Below are 17,433 nucleotides of genomic sequence, written 5' to 3'. Positions count from 1 at the left end.
GGCGGGTTGGGGGATGATGGAGAAGACTTCCCTCAATATATGAGGGGGACAGCAGTCTCTGGGAGAACCCGATTTGACCTTGGACATCAAGGAAATAAGAGATTCGTGATCGATCGTTGGAAAACTATCCAGAGTATGATTGTTCATGAAGGAATCGGATGAGATCGCAGCTGATGAGGAGCATACAATACTGGCTTTGATTGTAATGATCTTTTCTATGAAGAATGTATTTAATTTGTCACATAATTCCTGTGTAGGAATAGGTTTAGACGTCACTCTATCAGGGTTGGATAGTTCATCCACTATTGAGAAGATTTCTCTTGATTTGTTTGTGGACGTTAGAATCTTAGAGGAGAAGTAATCTATCTTGGCTGATTTGATTGCTATATTATATTTTGCCTGCTCTGATTTATAGATAAGCTTGTCTCCAGGGTCATAGCGAGCTCTCCATCTCCTTTCCTTTTGGCGGAGTAATAGTTTCATCTCCTTTAATTCGGGGGAGAACCATTTATGGGCATCTGCCTTCCGATTTATCTTGATTTTTTTGAGAGGGGCAAACGGATCACTTGCTGTTTTTAACCAGCTGGAGATTTGAGCGTCCAATAAGTCCACGTTCTGGTCCGGATTAGGTGTCGAGCCAGCCAGAAAGTTTTTAAAATCAGATAGATCGATGGATTTCCAGCATCTAGCCGTTCCACCCTCGACCAGGGGGGATTTAGTCTTGATAGCCAAAGTGAGGTGGAATGTAACTAGACAGTGATCGGACCATATACATGGGGCTACCTGTAATGCGGAGATGATCGGGGTTGTTGTCCAGACATGGTCCAGTATGTGGCCTTTATTGTGAGTAGGTGAGGAGATGTGTTGTGTAAAATTGAAATTAGATAAAAGATTGGTGAATTCGAGTGAGTGGGGGCCGCCAGCTTGGTCGCCATACCAGTAGTTGAAATCGCCGATAAGCAGAATATTGGCGTATTTGATTGCTAAGTTAGCTATCTGTTCACTCAAGGTGATGGGGAAAAGTGGCATGGACTGAGGGGGTCTATATACGACCACACAGATCAAGGATGTGTGATCTGAATCAAGTTTGATCACTAAATTATCTGCAGCGGCTACATTGAGGGGGTCAATTGATGTAAATTGGTGTTGGCGGCGGATAATGGCGGCCACTCCACCACCAGCTTTTCCTGCTGGGCGGTCGGAGTGGAGGATGTAGTAGTCAGAGGGGATGGCGGCCAGTATGTCAGGAGCCGAGTCCGGAGTTATCCATGTTTCCGTGAGAAACAGTATATCAGGTAGGTCAGAGGAGAGTAAGGTGAAAATCTCCAGTTGATGTTTAATTAAGGAGCGAGTGTTTAAGTATGAAACACGAAAGTTCAATCAAGTGCTTATGTAGAGTATTTACCTTGTTGTTCTTTAGAATACCACGTATTTCCGGGTATCTATCCCTTTGCTGATGAAGACCAAGTCTATCAAGGCGATGCCTAATGGTAGAGTCGAGTGATTGCGAAGCTTTGTGTAGATGACACAAGTCAGCGGCTGTATATTGCAAAGAATGTGCAAAGTGAGGTGCCCCATGTCCCGTACTGGCGCGGACGGGCGCAGACGGGCTTGCCTTAGGCGCGCCTTTGGCGCGCTGACGGCGTGCCCGCTGCGCCCGTCCGCTGCGCTCCCTGTGATGGGGGGCCATTTTGTAGTGTTAGACGCGAGGTGCCGAGCACTAGACCGCTCGCAGAATTTCCCCCCTAAGATGGCGGGCGCCGAGGGACCTAGTCGAACCCACGCAGCGTTTAGTCGGCTGCAGTGGGCTAAAGGCAGCAAGTAAGTCAGCAGATAGCACAGAATTGGTCACAGTTTAAAAGTCAGCTTCAAGTGAAAATAATAACAAAATACGTGCAGGTAGTTAAAATAGCGGCGAAAATGCAGTTAACACAGCAGTCCCGGCTTCCGCCTCAGGACCAGACTCACACACTCTCAATCAGTGGCGTGAGTGGATTTGTGGCTTTTTATAGTAACTAATGCGCGAGGGGCCGAGCACTAGACCGCTCGCAGAATTTCCCCCCTAAGATGGCGGGCGCCGAGGGACCTAGTCGAACCCACGCAGCGTTTAGTCGGCTGCAGTGGGCTAAAGGCAGCAAGTAAGTCAGCAGATAGCACAGAATTGGTCACAGTTTAAAAGTCAGCTTCAAGTGAAAATAATAACAAAATACGTGCAGGTAGTTAAAATAGCGGCGAAAATGCAGTTAACACAGCAGTCCCGGCTTCCGCCTCAGGACCAGACTCACACACTCTCAATCAGTGGCGTGAGTGGATTTGTGGCTTTTTATAGTAACTAATGCGCGAGGGGCCGAGCACTAGACCGCTCGCAGAATTTCCCCCCTAAGATGGCGGGCGCCGAGGGACCTAGTCGAACCCACGCAGCGTTTAGTCGGCTGCAGTGGGCTAAAGGCAGCAAGTAAGTCAGCAGATAGCACAGAATTGGTCACAGTTTAAAAGTCAGCTTCAAGTGAAAATAATAACAAAATACGTGCAGGTAGTTAAAATAGCGGCGAAAATGCAGTTAACACAGCAGTCCCGGCTTCCGCCTCAGGACCAGACTCACACACTCTCAATCAGTGGCGTGAGTGGATTTGTGGCTTTTTATAGTAACTAATGCACGAGGGGCCGAGCACTAGACCGCTCGCAGAATTTCCCCCCTAAGATGGCGGGCGCCGAGGGACCTAGTCGAACCCACGCAGCGTTTAGTCAGCTGCAGTGGGCTAAAGGCAGCAAGTAAGTCAGCAGATAGCACAGAATTGGTCACAGTTTAAAAGTCAGCTTCAAGTGAAAATAATAACAAAATACGTGCAGGTAGTTAAAATAGCGGCGAAAATGCAGTTAACACAGCAGTCCCGGCTTCCGCCTCAGGACCAGACTCACACACTCTCAATCAGTGGCGTGAGTGGATTTGTGGCTTTTTATAGTAACTAATGCGCGAGGGGCCGAGCACTAGACCGCTCGCAGAATTTCCCCCCTAAGATGGCGGGCGCCGAGGGACCTAGTCGAACCCACGCAGCGTTTAGTCGGCTGCAGTGGGCTAAAGGCAGCAAGTAAGTCAGCAGATAGCACAGAATTGGTCACAGTTTAAAAGTCAGCTTCAAGTGAAAATAATAACAAAATACGTGCAGGTAGTTAAAATAGCGGCGAAAATGCAGTTAACACAGCAGTCCCGGCTTCCGCCTCAGGACCAGACTCACACACTCTCAATCAGTGGCGTGAGTGGATTTGTGGCTTTTTATAGTAACTAATGCGCGAGGGGCCGAGCACTAGACCGCTCGCAGAATTTCCCCCCTAAGATGGCGGGCGCCGAGGGACCTAGTCGAACCCACGCAGCGTTTAGTCGGCTGCAGTGGGCTAAAGGCAGCAAGTAAGTCAGCAGATAGCACAGAATTGGTCACAGTTTAAAAGTCAGCTTCAAGTGAAAATAATAACAAAATACGTGCAGGTAGTTAAAATAGCGGCGAAAATGCAGTTAACACAGCAGTCCCGGCTTCCGCCTCAGGACCAGACTCACACACTCTCAATCAGTGGCGTGAGTGGATTTGTGGCTTTTTATAGTAACTAATGCGCGAGGGGCCGAGCACTAGACCGCTCGCAGAATTTCCCCCCTAAGATGGCGGGCGCCGAGGGACCTAGTCGAACCCACGCAGCGTTTAGTCGGCTGCAGTGGGCTAAAGGCAGCAAGTAAGTCAGCAGATAGCACAGAATTGGTCACAGTTTAAAAGTCAGCTTCAAGTGAAAATAATAACAAAATACGTGCAGGTAGTTAAAATAGCGGCGAAAATGCAGTTAACACAGCAGTCCCGGCTTCCGCCTCAGGACCAGACTCACACACTCTCAATCAGTGGCGTGAGTGGATTTGTGGCTTTTTATAGTAACTAATGCACGAGGGGCCGAGCACTAGACCGTTCGCAGAATTTCCCCCCTAAGATGGCGGGCGCCGAGGGACCTAGTCGAACCCACGCAGCGTTTAGTCAGCTGCAGTGGGCTAAAGGCAGCAAGTAAGTCAGCAGATAGCACAGAATTGGTCACAGTTTAAAAGTCAGCTTCAAGTGAAAATAATAACAAAATACGTGCAGGTAGTTAAAATAGCGGCGAAAATGCAGTTAACACAGCAGTCCCGGCTTCCGCCTCAGGACCAGACTCACACACTCTCAATCAGTGGCGTGAGTGGATTTGTGGCTTTTTATAGTAACTAATGAGCGAGGGGCCGAGCACTAGACCGCTCGCAGAATTTCCCCCCTAAGATGGCGGGCGCCGAGGGACCTAGTCGAACCCACGCAGCGTTTAGTCGGCTGCAGTGGGCTAAAGGCAGCAAGTAAGTCAGCAGATAGCACAGAATTGGTCACAGTTTAAAAGTCAGCTTCAAGTGAAAATAATAACAAAATACGTGCAGGTAGTTAAAATAGCGGCGAAAATGCAGTTAACACAGCAGTCCCGGCTTCCGCCTCAGGACCAGACTCACACACTCTCAATCAGTGGCGTGAGTGGATTTGTGGCTTTTTATAGTAACTAATGCGCGAGGGGCCGAGCACTAGACCGCTCGCAGAATTTCCCCCCTAAGATGGCGGGCGCCGAGGGACCTAGTCGAACCCACGCAGCGTTTAGTCGGCTGCAGTGGGCTAAAGGCAGCAAGTAAGTCAGCAGATAGCACAGAATTGGTCACAGTTTAAAAGTCAGCTTCAAGTGAAAATAATAACAAAATACGTGCAGGTAGTTAAAATAGCGGCGAAAATGCAGTTAACACAGCAGTCCCGGCTTCCGCCTCAGGACCAGACTCACACACTCTCACTCACACACTCTCAATCAGGTAGAGGGTTGTGCTCCTGTATGTGTCACTAATATACAGGTACAGGGTTGTGCTCTTGTGCTGTGTCACTAATATACAGGTAGAGGGTTGTGCTCCTGTATGTGTTACTCGTATAGAGGTGGAGTGTTGTGCTCCTCTGCTGTGTCACTAGTATACAGGTAGAGGGACGTGCTCCTATGCTGTGTCACTACTATACAGGTAGAGTGTTGTGTTCCTGTATGTGTCACTAGTATACAGTGGAGGGTATGCTCCTGTATGTGTCACTAATATACAGGTAGAGGGTTGTGATCATGTATGTGCTACTAGTATACAGGTAGAGGGATGTGCTCCTGTGCATGTCTCTAGTATACAGGTAGAGGGTTATGCTCCTGTATGTGTAACTACTATACAGGTGCTTCAGGTCGTGCTCCTGTGATGTGCCACTAGTAAACAGGTAGAGGGTTGTGTTCCTGTATGTGTCACTAGTATACAGTGGAAGGTGTGCTCCTGTATGTGTCACTAATATACGGGTAGAGGGTTGTGATCTTGTGCTGTGTCACTAGTATACAGGTGGAGGGTTGTGCTCCTCTGCTGTGTCACTAGTATACAGGTAGAGGGACGTGCTCCTGTGATGTGTCGCTAGTGTACAGGTGGAGGGTTGTGCTCCTGTATGTGTCACTACTATACAGTGGAGGGTTGTGCTCCTGTATGTGTCACTAATATACAGGCAGAGGGTTGGGCTCTTGTGCTGTGTCACTACTATACAGGTGGAGGGTTGGCTCCTCTGCTGTGTCACTAGTACACAGGTAGAGGGACGTGCTCCTGTGATGTGCCACTAGTATACAGGAAGAGGGTTGTGCTCCTGTATGTGTCACTAGTATACAGGTGAAGGATTGTGCTCCTCTGCTGTGTCACTAGTATAAAGGTAGAGGGACATGCTCCTATGCTGTGTCACTAGTATACAGGTAGAGGGACGTGCTCCTCGACTGTGTCACTAGTATACAGGTACAGAGGTCTTTTCCTGTGCTGTCTCACTAATATATATGTGGAGGGTTGTGCTCCTGTATGTGTCACTAGTATATAGGTGGAGGGTTGTGCTCCTCTGCTGTGTCACTAGTATACAGGTAGAGGGTTGTGCTCCTTTGATGTGCCACCAGTATACATATAGAGGGTTGTGCTCCTGTATGTGTCACTAGTATATAGGTGGAGTGTTGTGCTCCTCTACTGTGTCACTAGTATACAGGTAGAGGGACGTGCTCCTATGCTGTGTCACTAGTATGCAGGTAGAGGGTTGTGCTCCTGTATGTCTCACTACCATACAGGTAGATGGTCGTGCTCCTGTATGTGTCACTAGCATATAGGTGCAGTGTTGTGCTCCTCTGCTGTGTCACTGGTATAAAGGTAGAGGGACGTGCTCCTATGCTGTGTCACTTGTATACAGGTAGAGGGTCGTGCTCCTGTATGGGTCACTAGTATACAGGTGGAGGGTTGCGCTCCTGTATGTGTCACTAGTATACAGGTGGAGGGTTTTGCTCCTCTGCTGTGTCACTAGTATACAGGTAGAGGATTGTACTCCTGTAAGTGTCACTAGTATACAGGTAGAGGGTTGTGTTCCTGTTTGTGTCACTAGTATACAGGTGGATGGTTGTGCTCCTCTGCTGTGTCACTAGTATACAGGTAGAGGATTGTACTCCTGTAAGTGTCACAAGTATACAGGTAGAGGATTGTGTTCCTGTATGTGTCACTAGTATACAGGTGGATGGTTGTGCTCCTCTCCTGTGTCACTAGTATACAGGTAGAGGGACGTGCTCCTATGCTGTGTCACTAGTATACAGGTAGAGGGACGTGCTCCTATGCTGTGTCACTAGTATACAGGTAGAGGGTTGTGCTCCTGCATGTGTCACTAATATACAGGTAGAGGGTTGGGATCTTGGGCTGTGTCACTAGCATACTGGTAGAGGGTTGTGCTCCTGTATGTGTCACTAGTATACAGGTAGAGGGACGTGCTCCCGTGATGTGCCACTAGTATACAGGTAGAGGGTTGTGCTCCTTTATGTGTCACTAGTATACAGGTGGAGCGTTGTGCTCCTGTGATGTGCCACTAGTATGCAGGTATAGGTTTGTGCTCCTGTCCTGTGTCACTAGTATACAGGTCGAGGGTTGTGTTCCTGTATGTGTCACTAGTATACAGTGGAGAGTGTGCTCCTGTATGTGTCACTAATATACAGGTAGAGGGTTGTGATCTTGTGCTGTTTCACTAGTATACAGGTAGAGGGGCGTGCTCCTGTATGTGTCACTAATCTACAGTGGAGGGTATGCTCCTGTATGTGCCACTATTATACAGGTAGAGGGTTGTGATCATGTATGTGCAACTAGTATACAGGTAGAGGAATGTGCTCCTGTGCATGTCTCTAGTATACAGGTAGAGGGTTATGCTCCTGTATGTGTCACTACTATACAGGTAGAACGTCGTGCTCCTGTGATGTGCTACTAGTAAACAGGTAGAGGGTTGTGTTCCTGTATGTGTCACTACTATACAGTGGAGGGTTGTGCTCCTGTATGTGTCACTAACATACAGGTAGAGGGTTGTGCTCTTGTGCTGTGTCACTACTATACAGGTGGAGGGTTGTGCTCCTCTGCTGTGTTACTAGTATAAAGGTAGAGGGACGTGCTCCTGTGATGTGCCACTAGTATACAGGTAGAGGGCTGTGCTCCTGTATGTGTCACTAGTATACAGGAAGAGGGTTGTGCTCCTGTAAGTGTCACTAGTATACAGGTAGAGGGTTGTGTTCCTGTATGTTTCACTGGTATACAGGTAGAGGGTTGCGATCTTGTGCTGTGTCACTAGTATACAGGTAGAGGTTTGTGCTCCTGTATGTGTCACTAATATACAGGTAGAGGGTAGTGCTCCTTTGATGTGCCACCAGTATACAGGTAGAGGGTTGTGCTCCTGTATGTGTTACTAGTATATAGGTGGAGTGTTGTGCTCAACTGCTGTGTCACTAGTATACAGGCAGAGGGACGTGCTCCTATGCTGTGTCACTAGTATACAGGTAGAGGGTTGTGTTTCTGTACGTGTCACTAGTACACAGTAGATGTTATGCTCCTGTATGTGCCACTAGTATACAGGTAGAGGGACGTGCTCCTATGCATGTCACTAATATACAGGTAGAGGGTTGTGCTCTTGTGCTGTGTCACTAGTATAAAGGTAGAGGGACATGCTCCTATGCTGTGTCACTAGTATACAGGTAGAGGGACATGCTCCTGTATGTGTAACTACTACACAGGTAGCTGATCGTGCTCCTGTGATGGGCCACTAGTAAACAGGTAGAGGGTTGTGTTCCTGTATGTGCCACTAGTATACAGTGGAGGGTGTGCTCCTGTATGTGTCACTAATATACAGGTAGAGTGTTGTGCTCTTGTGCTGTGTCACTACCATACAGGTGGAAGGTTGTGCTCCTGTATGTGTCATTAGTATACAGGTGGAGGGTTGTGCTCCTCTGCTTTGTCACTAGTATAAAGGTAGAGGGACGTGCTCCTATGCTGTGTCACTAGTATACAGGAAGAGGAGTGTACTCCTTTGATGTGCCACCAGTATACATGTAGAGGGTTGTGCTCCTGTATGTGTCACTAGTATACAGGTAGAGGGTTGTGCTCTTGTGCTGTGTCACTAATTTACAGGTAGAGGGTTGTGCTCCTCTGCTCCTGTGATGCGCCACTAGTAATACAGGTAGAGGGTTACGCTCCTTTGTTGTGCCACCAGTATACAGGTGGATGGTTTTTCTCCTGGATTTGTTACTAGTATATAGGAGTAGTGTTGTGCTCCTCTGCTGTGTCACTAGTATACAGGTAGAGGGACGTGCTCCTATGCTGTGTCACTAGTATACAGGTAGAGGGTTGTGCTCCTGTGATGTGCCACTAGTATACAGGTAGAGGGTTGTGCTCCTGTGATGTGCCACTAGTATTTAGGTAGAGGGCAGTGCTTATGTATGTGCCACTAGTATACAGATAGATGGTCGGGCTCCTGTGATGTGCCACTAGTATAGAGGTAGAGGATTGTGCTCATGTATGTGTCACTAGTATATAGGTGGAGTGTTGTGCTCCTATGCTGTGTCACTAGTATACAGGTAGAGGGTTGTGTTCCTGTATGTGTCACTAGTATACAGTGGAGGGTGGATACACAAGACTGGATTATGGGAATGCCCTCTCCCTCGGTCGCCCTGATTTTCTTCTCAATAGACTCCAGGCGGTTGAATTTGGCAGCTAGACTGCTACTCAGACTCCCACCTAGGTCTCACATGTCCTTTCATCGAAAGGCCTCCGCTTGATCCCTATAAAAAGAAGAGTGTTTTTAATGCCATGGTCTTAATGCATAAGGCTCATCAGGCCTTACACGGCGCCGGCGTGGTTTACCTCAGAGACAGGATCAGCGAATACATCCCAGTGCGTACCCTTCGTTCATCCTCTACCGCGAATCAATCGTCTTAGAGTAGGCGTGAGATTATTTTCTTACTTGAGACCACTCAACTGAAACAAAATTCCAGCAGACCCCAGTTGGTCAGTAATCTTACTGCCTTCAAGAGGAAACTGAAGACATGCCTCTTCAGGCAGTCAAGTTAGGTTCCTTGGTCTGTTGTCCTTAGCCTGAGCGCTGGGACACTCTGCTGAGTAGCCGTGCGCTTTACAAATCAGGTTACCATAACATAATATGACATACAAATCTCAGCAGGCTGCTGACACGGACCATGCACTACACAGTAAGCCTCGATGGGAGGAGTGTTTTGGGGGCTTTGACAGTTAAACAGTGGGGGATGGCAGTGGAGCACGTGAAGAGAGTTTCATATAATGCCCACCTGAGGTTTACGCAGTTTCATTATTTACATCAAACCTACTTTACACCGTGTGGGGCCCCACGGACTACAATAATGTGCAAACCCAATGGGCCACTTTGGGAAACATGGTGGCAAAGCGCGACATCGCTCAGAAATGGGGAGCCACATCGCCTCCCTCTGTGGAATTGTGGAAATCCAATATGGACTGGCGCATGCTTCGCGAGAAAACAGTTTATGTGACCCGGGGTAAGCCCAAGAAGTGGATTGGGATCTGGGGTGCCTGGAACGAATACAGGGGTGATATCTGGCACTGCCCCATTGGAGGTACGACTTTCCCCTTAGCCTTTAATTCCAACTAAACTGCCATTACCTTGCAAATCCTGCATTCTTCCCCTCCCGATATCGTTCGTTTTGCACTGTTCATACGTGTGCTCTTTGGGCACAAGGCCCAGCCTTCTCCCGCGCTGGGTACTGTCGCACTTAAGTACTTTTGCCTTGCCTTTTTCGCACTGTTTCTGGTGCTCTTTTATGGTATTTTAATTTCTGTTCTCATTACTTATAACATAAAATTAAACCTTGTACGATTTTGTATTATACACTGTGTGCACAGATCATCCTCTTCTTATAATGCTGCCTAGCCTCCGGGATGTAAGGCTGAATAGCCGTGTACTTTGATATGTAAATAAAGGTTCCCCCCCCCCCCCCCCCCCCCAAAAAAAACTACTTTACACCGCAGTGGCTCCACAAGAGGTTCCCAGGTGTGGCCCCACTGTGCCCGCGCTCTGGACACCCAGAAGCGACTTTTTTACACATGGTGTGGGATTGTCCGACACTAGCACAGGTTTCGGTGCAAGTGATGGAACATATTTTGCATTAAATATGCACTTACCTCCCAATCCTCTGCTCGAAAGAGTTTGCAAAACGGCCGAAACGCATCAAACACTAAATGAAGCCGGAAGACCTGGCCACGGCTCTATTTAGGCGCCTGATAGCAATGTCCTGGAAGGCAGCACAGACCCCTCGGTACAATGTTGGCTCAGAGTGGCACATAAATGGGCAGTAGCGGAGGCTGACCCATGTATCATGATCTGCAGCTCTAAGGGGGTGGTGCTGCTGCCAGGCTCTGGGATATGCAAGTGCTTAAACTCCTTGACAAATTAGACACCCCTGCATAATCGTTGCGATGGCTCGGCGGCGATGCTGGCCTCGACTGTGTTAATAACTTTGTTACTTCCATTTGCTATATTATTGGAACAACACGTTTCCAGGTACACTAATTCCACTTCTACATTGCTTGCTGATATATGGTCATACTACTGTTTCCAGTGTGAACTTAAGTGCTGACATATTTATTGATATATATCTGTGATCTGCTGTTGTGATTGCCAAAAAAGAAATATTTTAAAACAATCATTACCTTTTCTAAATTACGAATGATATAGCTCACTGTTCATCCTTAAAAATATCAAGTGTCCATTAGGAAAAAAGTAAGAGCTGTAGAACAGAAAGAAGTGTTTTCACACTTCTGAGAAAGTTTGTTTCTTTCCATTTCTCACAGATTTTGCTTCTCACTAGGCTGCACATTTTCATCCTGTTTTTAGGTCTCGTGACCTACAATGCGCGCAAGCGCATTGAGGGAGCGAGAATTCAAGTAGCCAAAATCCTCGTCAAACCAAGGGCTTTCTGCTGCGGTTTTCTTGAAGTTCACGTGAATCACGTGAGCAAACAAGCAAGCGCATTCACGGCCAGCACAGCACATCAAAGGGCTTCTCCTCCCCTAATTATTCATGGCCGGCCGCAGGCCGGCCGTACTTTCAGTTCACACAGCACATCAAAGGGCTTCTCCTCCCCTAATTATTCATGGCCGGCCGCAGGCCGGCCGTACTTTCAGTTTCCCTGCCTGTAATCAGCCTCAATTTCGTCCTTTCTCGCTTTCCCTGTTAGACCCTTCTGCTCTCCCTTCTAACCTCTCCTTGGTGTTTCAGTGTTTTTAATCCCCACTTCACGCAGGCTAATACAAACGTGCACACGAGGTGCAGGCCTGGGGATGAGCCGACCCAGCTGGTTTCAAGTCGTAGCCTTCAGCGAAACATCAGATTCCGAGACGCAGGGCAGCGCGGGCTCTGTCGATAGAATGCGCCACAGATATTAAATGCTTTACTGTTACATGGCACATTTTATGCGCAATGGAAAGTGATGGTTTGTGGTAGCCTAAGGGGCCAAGCTTATTTATTTATTTATTTTTACCAGGCGCTGGAAGACCAATAGTGCCGTAACCCACACATTTCTTTTTCTTTTTCTTTTTTTTACACAGGACTTTAAGCCCGAAGGCCTTTGTTAATAAGTAATGATCAACAGATTGGCTGTGGGTTTTTTGTAAAGCATGTCTGTGTCAGCTTGCATGAGCGGGGGGATCTTCAAAGTGGTAGACGCTGCTTTTGCTGCATGTCACAGAAGGGGCTGACGGGAAACGAGGTGTCTCCGAGTCAGGAAGGCAGCAGCACCGGTGAAGGCAGGGCAGACATCGAGAGCGATAATATTTCAGCCTCCGTTTAGAAGATGTCTTCTGAAAACAGGGGCGATGCCAACCAGCGGTAATAACATTAGAGTGATGCTCTGGAAGGTTATTTAGAGATTTTTCGAGAAAGAGTAACTTGTGGTAACTCCACCACGATCTCCCATTTCCTCAGGTTTTCAAATCCGACCTTTAGCCCATGTTAAACAGTAATTACATCACAGTGTCTTTTTTGCAGTAAGTGCACAAGAGGGATGAACAAGCACTGGCGTTGCCAATAGGTCTCGCAGTAGGAAAGTTGGAGCTATTGGTTTTGTAAATGACATTTTATATTTATATATTGTTATTGACAATGCCAATAACGATATATAAATATAAAATGTCATTTACAAAACCAATAGCTCCAACTTTCCTACTGCGAGACCTATTGGCAACGCCAGTGCTTGTTTACATTCTGCTCCCTTGTCTCCCTATATTAATTACTGTCACTGGGATTGGTTGGTGTGCTGCAACGCCCATAATACAAAAAAATGCATAAACATAAAACAACTCATCTGCATATTGAGATGGTTTATTGACCTGTATGTGACACTGTAAGAAGTTAATGTAAAGTCAATTGTTTGTATGTTTGTATTGGGCTCCCTGCATAAAAGGGACAGTATAGAACTGTCTGTATGTATGTTGTGTGCCTGTCGGAGTGCATGGCGTCACTGTGCATTGACCCTGACAGGAGATCATGTGTGTTCCGCCGACACATGTAACACTGCACACAAAATATGAATATTCCACTTCCTTCTTTTGTTGTATTTACCAAACAGTATCTCACCTTCAGGAGTTCCCACGCCGGCGCCACACACTTTTCTGTCTCCGTTATCAGGGCATTGAGAGAGGTGATTTGATTGGACGGTTTTGTGATATTTACATTTTCTACCATGGTAATTTTCTTCTCCATCTCCTCCAGTTTTTCATGCAGTGTTTGCTTATTTTCTTTCAGGAGTTGCTGCAGTTTTTTAAACTCAGATTCAATTTTCTGTTTCTCAATTCTTAACGTGTCCTGTCAGGAGCAAAGAAAAGATGGTTAGATATAAAAAAGCTTTCTACAAGCCGTTCTTAGAGTGGGAGTCCAGAGGGAGGTGGAGAGGTTGATAGTTTCTTCAGAACACTAGCGTGCTTTTCGTAATTTCTGACCTCAACCTCTTACCACCTTCCCTTCTACCGTCTTCTGTCCTTCTCACACTCTTGCCCTCCCCCTTCCCTCCGACACCTCATGAACTGTTGAGAGGTCAGAATTTGTGAAGCTGCAGAGAAGGTCGATCCATGGAGAGAGTGGAAGGAAGAGAACCCACCGCAGGCAGAGACACTCGATCCATGGAGAGAGTGCACGGAAGAGAACCCACCGCAGGCAGAGACAGTCAAAGACCCAGAGACGGGCTGAGTGGAGAGACTGCTAAAATCAAGTGCGAGTCGATGTGACTGACAGGAGAGAATGTCAAAGAGGTGAAACAGGAACTTTCAGTCCTTGGGATGTAAGACCAAAGATGCGGGGAGTGCGGGCTGCCCCTGTGCTGCAAAGACATTGGCTGTGTTCGCCCAGGAGACGCTCAGGGGGTATCTACTATCGCCCCCATGGAGAGTGAGGTGGAATTACTAATGTAGTAATTTCATACTCAAAATTATAGCAGGATTATGGGTTTTGTGCTATGAAAACGAGAAATCAAGAATTAACAGATACATCAATGTTACAGCTCCAGTCCCTTCAGGTAATTCCCAACAAATTGCTACAGAGGATGGACAAGGAGGTTGGTGTGACATCTTGTCCTATCTGGGGATAGGAGGCTGTGAGCTATCAGATAAGGTATGTCACACCCTAGCGTAGAATAACAGAGTGTGCGCCATCGGGAATACAGTGGAGTCACGTATGTCTCCAATCCTGCTGGGGGGCTGGGCTCCTGTATGTGTCACTAGTATACAGGTGGAGGGTCATGCTCTTGTGCAGTGTCACTAGTATACAGGAAGAGGGACGTGCTCCTGTATGTGTCACTAGTATACAGGTGGAGGGTTGTGCCTCTGTGATGTGCCACTAGTATACAGGCAGAGGGCGGTGCTCCTGTATGTGTCACTAGTATACAGGTAGAGGGGCCTGGACTCCTGTATGTGTCACTAGAATACGGTAGAGGGTTGTGGTCCTGTATGTATCATGGGTATACAGGTAGAGGGCTGTGCTCCTATGCTGTGTCACTATTATATAGGTAGAGGGTTGTGCTCCTGTGCTGCATCACTAGTACACAGGTAGAGGGTTGTGCTCCTGTGCTGTGTCACGGGTAGAGGGTTGTGCTCCTGTATGTATCACTCGTATTCAGGTAGATGGTTGTGCTTCGCTGATGTGTCACTAGTATACAGATAGAGGGTTGCACTCCTGAGCTGCTTCATTAGTATGCATGTAGAGGGCTGTAATGGGTCTGCCAGGTGCTGCCATGTGTGAATGCGCTCGGCCCGATGTAGCCGATCCAGAAGAGGACCACGCTGCATCGCTGAAGGGTTACCTACCACCGGAATAGTTAAACTAACAATTGGGCCTTTGAGACCGCAGGGGACAAACCACCATTGGTACTGCAAACCCCTAGACTCTGGAGACTGAACTTACTAACAGAGTCCAAGGTAAGAACACTTGAGTACGACTTACTGATTTACATTCCCTGGATGAGGCCATCAGTGATTGGGGAATAACACTGAACCTGTTGCACGTGAGGAGGGAGGACAGAGAGTGGCTTGACAACTACAAGAGCCCTAACCCCAAGGAGTTTGTAATATTGCTTTTGAACATTGTTTATCTGTTTGTGTAGAGTTAGAATTAAAATAGTTCCTTTTATATAAAAACAAGTATTTGACTGCACATTGATTTATTGTTCGCACTGCTCCACGTTGAGTTATGAGCCATGTTCACTGATCTGTATCTGAGCTTCCCCCAAAGGAGCCTTGACGGTTTGAGCTACACTACCCTAGTGAGATTTAGGTGCAGAAGGGGTGCTTGACCCAGGTGAACAGGATCCATAGGAGGGCGGGCCCTGTGACATCGCGAGTGAAAGGCCTCAGACACCTCGGTTGGATCCAGTAGCCGCGTGGCCCTCTGAACAGTGTTCCGATACACGTATACACAAACTTACAGAGGCACACACTCTTACATATGTACAAATGCATGATCACACTTGCACATGGATGCATAGATGCGTGCATATACTCACAGATGCATATCTCTGCTCCGTGCATATATAACCTCACAGAGGCACACACTCACACAGATGCACACATTAGTGTGCGCACTCACAGATGCATAGATGCATGCACATACTCACAGATGCATAAATCCACTCTGTGCATACATAACCTCACAGAGGCACACACTCATACATATGCACAACTGCATAATCACACTTGCACACAGATGCATAGATGCATGCACATACACACAGATGGATAGCTCCGCTTCATGCATACATAACCTCACAGAGGCACACATTCACACAGAAGCACACATTCATGTGCATACTCACAGATGCATAGATGCATAGATGCATGCACATACTCACAGATGGATATCTCCGCTCTGTGCATACATAAACTCACAGAAGCACAAACTCATACAGATGTACACATTAGTGTGCACACTCACAGATGCACAGACGCATGCACATACTCACAGCTGGATATCTCCGCTCCATGCATACATAACCTCACAGAGGAACACACTCGTACAGATGCACACATTAGTGTGTGTGCGCTCACAGAGGAACTGAGATAAGTTCTATTGTAGAAATTGTCTTCAAGCACACGACACTTTGTTTGTTTTAGGACAAACCCTGGGCAAATTTGAGCCCCAATATCCAGGGCAGTGACTCCGGTCAGTGAATTTACCTGGTGGGGATGATAACCCATTCCTTTGGGTGACTTGTCGATTTTAACAGGTCCACACATACAAGGGCACAGACATGAACAGACACACAGGGTTTACTGCTGGCACTCACCCTCATGGTTTTATATTGTTCCTCTTCCTTGAGTTTAGACTCCAGAATATATTCCTCATCCTTTTTCAGAGGACGCAGCCACTCTTGAAGTTTTACCTGCAGAGATGAGAGTGCAAGAAATATGTAAAGATGGATAGGGAGTGGAATCACAAAAGGGACAACTGCACAAGCCCGGGGCACGATTCACAAAGGTAAACTTAGATCAAAAGTCTAAGTTTAGAACGGAAGTCTAACTTTACTGACATTTGGTCTAAGTTAGACTTTTGGTCTAAACTCAGAGCAAAGCCTAGCTTTTCTACCAGTAAAGTTAGACTTTAGGTCTAAACTTGGACTTCAGGTCAAAACGTAAACTTGTGGTCTAAGTTTGCCTTTGTGAATCAGGCCCCCAGACTTTAAGTACCAGCCAATCCTAACCCGCTACTTGCCTGTGGACTCCAGTTCAAGCCTGATCCACTTGCTGCCGTTTGACCAGACGACACTGCAGCTGCCTAGGTTTTCATACGCGTATTCCGCCTGGGTTTTTTCCACTCACTGTGCTTCCCACCGACAGAATTCCCACCCACCCGAGGCCCTACTTAATGCAGGCCGCACTGCGATCACACAGTGAATGTGCACAGCAAAGGCATGCCCGTCTGTACCCGTCCATGCCTGGGCAACTCCCATCGCCAGGAACCCTGGCCCCACGGCTCTCAAGGATCTTCGCTCAGCCTAACACTTTACAACGTCTACATGACGCCATACTCAGACAGCGTCAGACCCCATGACATCAACATAGTATCCTACGGTGACAACATACAGCTCACCCTCTCCCTTACCGACTCAACCAGCACTGCCAAAGCAAACTCTGCCAACTGCAGAAGCAACGTTGCTGCCTCAACTTCTACCAACCCACCAGACACCTTTGATGTGCGTCCCTGGCGAGAGCACATCTCCCTCTCATCAAGACGGCCAGAAGCGAAGGCGCTCCTTCTCATACCTCGCAGCCAAGTCATTGAACGACCTCCAACAACACCTCAGAACCTCCCCTCACTCATGGACTTCAGAAGGAACCTCAAGACGTGGCTCTTCCAGACAAAACAGGAATGATCTCGTCCTCCACCCTTACGCCGCACTCTACAAATCACATAACAAAACAATACAATATTGTAAGTAAAGGCGCATCTTACACAGATTGTAAGTACTAGTCATACATAGCAGGCATGTAACAGGGGTGTGAAATTCCTATAGCCCGATCGA

The 17,433-nt window shown here is 47.4% G+C and overlaps 1 protein-coding gene across 1 annotated transcript in view; it reads right to left on the bottom strand.

Annotated features, from left to right (window-relative positions):
* Positions 1-17,433, bottom strand: part of LOC147710108 (E3 ubiquitin-protein ligase TRIM39-like) — a 286,153-nt gene that overhangs the window by 165,944 nt on the left and 102,776 nt on the right. Inside the window, exons 2-3 of the mRNA XM_086920808.1 lie at positions 16,198-16,293; positions 13,002-13,229 (exon numbers count right to left, since the gene is read on the bottom strand). Of these exons, the coding sequence (XP_086776934.1) occupies positions 13,002-13,229; positions 16,198-16,293 (324 nt within the window). The remainder of the gene's footprint in view (positions 1-13,001; positions 13,230-16,197; positions 16,294-17,433) is intronic.

This window comes from Lissotriton vulgaris, chromosome 5 (assembly GCF_964263255.1).
Source record: "Lissotriton vulgaris chromosome 5, aLisVul1.2, whole genome shotgun sequence".
NCBI classification, from domain to species: Eukaryota; Metazoa; Chordata; class Amphibia; order Caudata; family Salamandridae; genus Lissotriton; species Lissotriton vulgaris.
Note: the sequence above shows the minus strand (reverse complement) of the source record. Positions and strands in the feature narration are given on the sequence as shown.